The sequence below is a fragment of the Echinops telfairi genome, unplaced genomic scaffold (assembly GCF_000313985.2).
Source record: "Echinops telfairi isolate 266 unplaced genomic scaffold, ASM31398v2 ScPeMD7_7421;HRSCAF=8459, whole genome shotgun sequence".
NCBI classification, from domain to species: Eukaryota; Metazoa; Chordata; class Mammalia; order Afrosoricida; family Tenrecidae; genus Echinops; species Echinops telfairi.
In genome coordinates this window covers 20,907,140-20,913,916 of record NW_022111321.1, presented here as the reverse complement: position 1 = coordinate 20,913,916, position 6,777 = coordinate 20,907,140, and the positions used below count along the sequence as shown (strand labels likewise).

Below are 6,777 nucleotides of genomic sequence, written 5' to 3'. Positions count from 1 at the left end.
CATCCAGTCGATGTTTACTCACAGCAACCCTATAGGATAGGATAGATCTGCCTCCTGTGAATTTTTTGATACTGTAACTCTTTAAGTAAGTATAGAAAGCTCTTTCTCCTTCAGAGGGGCTGGTGGTTTCAAACTGCTGACCTTTTGGATTGCAGCCCAAAACGTGAGAATTTAGGTATAGACATGGAAATACATTGGCTGTTGAAGAAACAGCTCCCAGAAGTAGGTTTGTAATAATTGTCATATCCTTTACTGTGTGGGATATTTGGCTGTATTCCTGAAGGGATTAAAATAGGGTTAGTCGGTCTATTATAGGGTTAATCACATGTGCTTTGGAGTTTGGTTATTGCGGTTTGAATTTGGAAAATCATTCAAGTCTTGTTTGGTAAAATGAGAGTAATCATCCTGGAGTTATTTTAAAGACTATATGAGTTGATACTTTTTATGATGCTTTGATCAATGGTTTTTAATCTTTAAAGTGAATGTGTAATCATTTTTAATTCATTGAAAATTATGATTTTCCTTCTTGTGGAAAGTCCTGGTACAAATATACAGTAAATATTATCCTAAAGAGGGAAGAAAATGCCATTATTACGTTGTATACATGCTATGTACTCCATAATGAGATAATATGAATACTGCATTAAAACCCTGTCTCCGAATGTCTGTTAGAACATTCAGTTACTGCAAGGTTCTCTTGGTTGCCTCTCCTACTCCCAAGGCAGAGTTTCAGAAACATTCTCGTTCTTTTCTGCTGACTTGCTGTTTTGTCTTCTCAAAGAATCTTCTGTCAACAAATAGAATCTCTTCCTATCCTGCAATCCAGGACCAATTTATAGGGCTCAAAGGGCTTAATGTACACTTTGGCAGATATCACAGAGGAATGTCTATGTTTAAGCATGCACAAAGATATTTTATCCACTCCTCACTTCTGTAGCACGTGTGGAGAGAAACACAGCATGTCTTGACCTAGTGGTTGAGAATGAGCGGAGCATCGTATCCTATGTTGGGGATAAGGAAGGAGACGTGGAAGAAGAGGAGAGCACCAAGAGGTCAAGAAGACGGTCAGCTCATAAAGGAACTTCAATGCCACGCAATCCAGAGAAGTTTGGACTTGATCCTTCGGGACAATGGGGAATCATGGAAAAATAATGAAAGTAGGAGAGAAACAGACTTGGATGTTAGGAAGATAACCCATACAATATAGAGAACTGCTTTGCATACTCTTCGACCAATCTGCACATCCTTCAAAGCTCAGCTCCTTTGAAAACACTTCTTGGCGCTCTAAGCTTGATTCTGATGTCTTACCAGATTGTAAAATGCCTGAATCAGGTACCACATCTTATTTTTGTTTCCCCAACATGTAGTGCTAGGTACACAGTAGGTATCTACAAATATCTTGGAATTAAGTTGATAAAAAATAATTGAATAGAAGAACTGAGGAAAAGAAATTAGATTACTAGACATTAGCAAGACACCAGCCTGTAACTCACAGCATATTGTCTTACTGACAAACCATTGGTGTAAAACGAATTGTTTTAGTCTTTAATGTCTTCTAGTCCCTTTAAATCTCCATTCCCTTCCAGATAAGCTGGAAACTAAACTTTGAAAGTACTATCAAAGTCAACTTTCAATGATTTTTTAATTAATTGAAAATGAGTCTTTCCCTCCTCCAAAAAAGTCCTGGTTCAAGTACACAAGTACACAATATCCTAAAGAAGGGTGAAAATGCTGACTCATGTTTCAAATCACCTAATTTGTAGTACCCAAAATGAATTAGTGTGATCAGCAAATGCAAATGCGCTGTTGTGTAATTTATGTAGAATTCCCGATAACGCCTTTCAGAGCTTGCCAATATGCCCCGTGATTAAAGACATTAGGGCGAAGCTTGTCTTCATCTTTGCTTTTAGGTACAGGAACAGTTATAGGAATGGGCTTTATCCATTAACCAAGCGGAATGTTTCTATAAATCACTGTATTAATTGTTGAGTTTAAAGGCTTTGCCTACATCAGGAAAAACGAATAAAAGAGGTTGCCAAAAAAGAGATGTGTTCGGTTAGCTTGGCTACACGCAAATGTTTGTTTTCAGCCTTTCGTCAAAATGGCTCCAGATGACAGACTCGGAACATTCAAATTTGCCCTCTTCTGATAATCAACCCTATCTTGTTTTGTTTTATTTTTGGGATGGGGGGGCTTGGCAGGTGAGAAAGCCTGTGACTGTCCCTGTTTCATTCTGATCCTGCTGTTCCTATGAATTCTTGAGCTTTCGTGAAGATGAGAAGAGCCAGTACCTGAACCTTCACTGAAGCCCCTCCTGCTTAGCCATCTCCAAAGAGCCATGGACCTAAAGGACAACTGGCACTAGCTCACAGGAGGTCGCAGAACCCTTTGGGCCAGGAGTCCTCAAACTACGGCCCACGGGCCACATGCGGCCCGCTGAGGACATTTATCCTGCCGCCGGGTGTTTTTGCCCCATTGTTTTTTTACTTCAAAATAAGAAATGTGCAGTGTGCATAGAAATTTGTTCATAGTTTTTATTTAAACTACACTCCGGCCCTCCAACGGGTCTGAGGGACAGTGAACTGGCCCCATTTAAAAAGTTTGAGGACTCCTGCTTTGGGCTAACTGCGTTTCCTGTGTGCAGAGAGTTGATGGGTTAGCGAATGTTCCCACAGGATTACAACTGACATCCTGAGGCCATGGGACATCCTCAGTGTCTATATGAAACCAGACAAAACCTGGAATATTCATCTATTGCCAGAAACCAGCAGGTTGACTTGATTCCTGACATTTTGAGTCGGAATACTTTCAGTAACATTATTAACAGAGCGGGCTTCCAAAATTCATGGAAAAATGGGGAGGAAAGATAAGGGCATTTCCCCCAAAATACACATTTGATTCCCATAAGGTCTTGAGCATAACTGCTGGCACATCATAGGCTCATTTTAAAGTAGAAGAAACTGAAGCAGAGTGAACCAGTAATTAGAAGTAATTAAAAGAGTTGCGATTCAAATCTAGCATTTAAAATTCTAAATACTGTGCTCCTTCCCAGCAGATAGATTTATATATATATATAAAAATCATCACAGACAAGATCCTCAGTAAATTAACCAGCAAGGTTGTACTGATTTGGTTACCAACTCAATAATGTGTTTGCTGTAGCTAATTTATTGTTTCACTACTCTATAGTTATTTAAAAGAACACTGGTGATGCAGTGGGTTAAATATTGGGCTGCTAATAGAAAGGTAGTTCAAACCCACCAGTCACTGTGCAGAAGAAAGATGAGGCAGTCGGATTTTGTTTAGCTAGATAGTTTCAGAACCCCCATGGAACAGGTCTACTCTGTCCTGTAAAGTTGCCGGAGTCAGAATAGACCCCACAGCAGTGGTTATTTATTTATGTGTGTGTATGTGTGTTTATCACTATTTAAAGGAATGCTGGTGGTGCAGTGCTTAAGTGCTTGTCTGCTAACCAAAAGGAGGGCTTTGCTAGAGAAAAGTAACTATACAAATTACAGCCTAGGAAACCTTAGGTTTTACGTTGTCTTGTAGCGTTCTGGTGGTGCTGTTGGGCATTAGACTGCTAATTTTGAGGGTAGTGGTTCAAACTCACCAACCAGTCTGCAGGAGAAAGATGAGGCTGTCTGCTCCTGTAAAGATTTAAATGCCTTGGAAATCTATCTATGGTCACTATGAGTTGTAACTGACCTGATGCCTTTGGATTGGGTTTTGTATACCATCGCTATGAATGTGAATCAACTTGATAGCATGCAATGACAACGTAAGTCTGAAAGCATAAATTTATAGTTTATTTCCTAATGATTGATACCATTATAGCCAATAATCTAAGTATTAGTTTAGAATTACTCTCTCATTTAGAATTACTCTCCTAATGAAAACCTATAAATCGGTGACAGAAATTGGTTTATTAAATTCTAATAAAGGTTTTACTCATTGCTCAAGCTGATGCATTAGAAGTAGAAAGGTTTCCTATACATATGAAGGGAGCTTCAAAACATTTATAGAAAAAGCACACTATCTTTTAATTCTAGTTTTCCAAGAACTTTTGGAAGCCCTCCTTTTAAGGACTAAGGTGTAGAATTGGGACCCTTTAGGAAATTTTATGAAAGTCAGACAGAAGATCTTCTGCAATATTGGCCTACCTTTTGAAGATACTTTAGTTTCTCCTCTGATTCTCGAATCTTTAGGACTTTCTCAGCTTCTGTATCTTGTCAAAGAAATAAAGACGAAGTCAAGACCAAGAGAGCAAACACTTTGCCTTAAAATATACTTTGCCTTGAAAATTTACAAACCAGATTCACAAGGAACTGGTGGTGGAATGAATTAGCTAAGGCTGCAGGAACAGCAAGAAAGAGGAAGGCCCTCCAGGAGATGAACGACCATGATTGTAGCAATGGGCTCAGGCACAGGAGGAGTTGTGAGGTTGGTGAAAGGCCGGGCAGTGTTTCCTTCTGTTGTGCATAGGGTTGCTATGGGTCCAAATGGAATTGAGGGCACCAAACAACAACAACAACAACAAAAACAACAACAAGGTACCTCCTAACAACAACAACAACAACAACAACAACAAGGTACCTCGTCTCCAGAAGGTGAGTCAGCCTGAGTCCAGACATAAGGAAAGGTCTCTAAGGAGATCGCATTTCCACATTCCTATTCAATGTGTGAGGATCCATTTGCATCAGAATTGGCTCCATGATAGTGCCCCTGTTTTCCACCCCCTCCCCCCCATTAATGGGAATTGAGGCCTTGCCCTCTGAATCAATAGAGAAGTCTCTGAGGCAGGATGGAACAAGCCACTGAGGCTCTTACTCTGGAATGTAAAGGTGTATCCTTATACATGTTACCTACTTTCTGAAGACCCTCAGTCAGGGTCCTTGATGGATAGAAAACTTGATACTTACCGGGTTTCTCAAGGGGAGATGGCTGGTAGCATTTCTCTAAAAGACATAAACAGAAAGTAATCATTGAAAAAGACAAGAGTAAAGAATTTGAACTTTCTATACCTGTCAAGGAGGAGCCCTGGCAGTGCAGATGTGAAGTGCTGGCTGCTAACCACAAGGTCCAGCTGCTCGCTCAGGGGAGAAAGACGAGGCTGTCTGTCCCAGTGAAGAGGCACAGCCTTAGAAACCCCATGGGGCAGTTCTACTCAGTCCTCTATGGGCCCTGTCAGTCCAGTGACTCAAGAACAAGCTGTTTAAACACCTCTAACAACTGCATAGTAACCATTTCATAAGCTAGGCCTCGCCTCATTATGGCCATTAGAGGGCCCTAATGTAGAGTCTGCCTTCAACTTTGAGGGCGTTCATGCTTGAACTTGGTTATATAAACTACCCTTTCTTTTAGTATGATTTCAGTCTACACATAACATGCCTCCAGATTATTCTATATTGTTTGGCCAAAAAGATGCCATAATCTAAGAGGTATTATGGGGGGTTACGTTTCAGATCAACCACTGTATTCAAGAGTTTAAATGACTCATAAACTCCCCCCAAGAGTCTATCTGTGGCCGGCTCCCTGATTTCTCCCTCCTGTAGTTTCCTGTCTAGTGGGTCACCTGAGTAACACCCCTCCTGGGTCTAACACATTACTTTATTTCCTCCCCCTTGTCCTCCCTGCCTCCCCTTGGCAAACTCCCAAGTGGTATGAAGGACAAAACTTTAACTTGTTTTGTCCCCTGTAACAGTGGTCTCATATCATCGTTGTCCTTTTCTGGTTGGCAAATTTCACTCAGCATAATGTTCTCCGGTCCATCCCTGCCTCTCGGTGCTTCATGGATGTCCTTTTAGACCGAACCAAATACTGGGGGTGGGAGTGGAAAAAACCAAGATCTCTAAATTTCATTCTTCCACGAGCTCGCTGAAGCCCCCTGGCACTAAGGATCCTTTTTTGGTGGGGAAGGGTTTCTGCACATCTTTGCCTGGCGTTTTAACTATTTGAGGCAAGAGTGGCATTTTAGCATTGTTTGCGGTTGGGTTCCCTCCAGGTCACTCTGCATCTGGGTGACCCTCTCGGACCTAGAACTGCCCCATGAAGGAAGGTTTCCTGCCCCATCAGGGATGGCAGTTGGAAGCCAGCGGCAGCTCCGTGGGAGAGAGCTGAGGTGGTCTGCTTGTCCACTCTGTCCTATAGATAGGGTGGGTATGAGTCAGAGTCCACTGGGGGGCCGCAGGCTTGGGTTCGGGTGTCGTCGATCTTTATGGGAGCACCCTCCTGGGGCCGCAGCGCGGGTTCCCACAGCTGGCCTTTCAGCGAGCAGGCCAGTGCTACGCCGCCGCGCTGCGTACCCTGCGTTGGGCACTGTGGAAGGAGAAGCCATCACAGGCAGCAGCGACTCACCTGTCGCGCTGCACCTCGAGGGCCGGGCAACCGGCAGGCGCTGCTTGCTGTCTCTGGACAGGACCAGCTGCGACTCGTTGGGAGGATGCAGCGACGCTGACATCCAGAACTGCTTGGCCAAGCTGACGTCCTTTTCCGAGGAGCCGGCAAAAACCAGGGGCCCTGACAGGAGAGTTTCATCGGATTCCTTTCGGCTGCTGGGCTGACTGCTGGGCTGGCGACAGGGCCACGTCGCCATGGTAACTCTGGACGCTTTCCCTAGCTTTCTCTTCTAGGCCCGCCCTGCGACAACTGCCTGGCAGATATAGCCGGAAGCCCGTGGTTTCTCCTCGGCGGGTGCAAGGGCGCTCCAGACCCACTTCTGCGGCGATCAGAGGCTTCGGGGCCGTCCCAACCTTGGCGTTGAGATGGGACAGATGT

General features: G+C 43.4%; 1 protein-coding gene and 1 long non-coding RNA gene across 2 annotated transcripts in view; both read right to left on the bottom strand.

The window, feature by feature from the left end:
* HOATZ (HOATZ cilia and flagella associated protein) overlaps positions 1–6,606 on the bottom strand; it is a 16,456-nt gene extending 9,850 nt beyond the window's left edge. Inside the window, exons 1-3 of the mRNA XM_045297722.1 lie at positions 6,358–6,606; positions 4,923–4,958; positions 4,164–4,228 (exon numbers count right to left, since the gene is read on the bottom strand). Coding sequence (XP_045153657.1) covers positions 4,164–4,228; positions 4,923–4,958; positions 6,358–6,595 — 339 coding nt within the window. The 5' untranslated portion in view covers positions 6,596–6,606. The remainder of the gene's footprint in view (positions 1–4,163; positions 4,229–4,922; positions 4,959–6,357) is intronic.
* A 78-nt stretch (positions 6,607–6,684) lies between these two features.
* LOC123522541 overlaps positions 6,685–6,777 on the bottom strand; it is a 1,216-nt gene continuing 1,123 nt past the window's right edge. The window contains exon 3 of the long non-coding RNA XR_006680796.1: positions 6,685–6,752. This is a non-coding gene — a long non-coding RNA (uncharacterized LOC123522541). The remainder of the gene's footprint in view (positions 6,753–6,777) is intronic.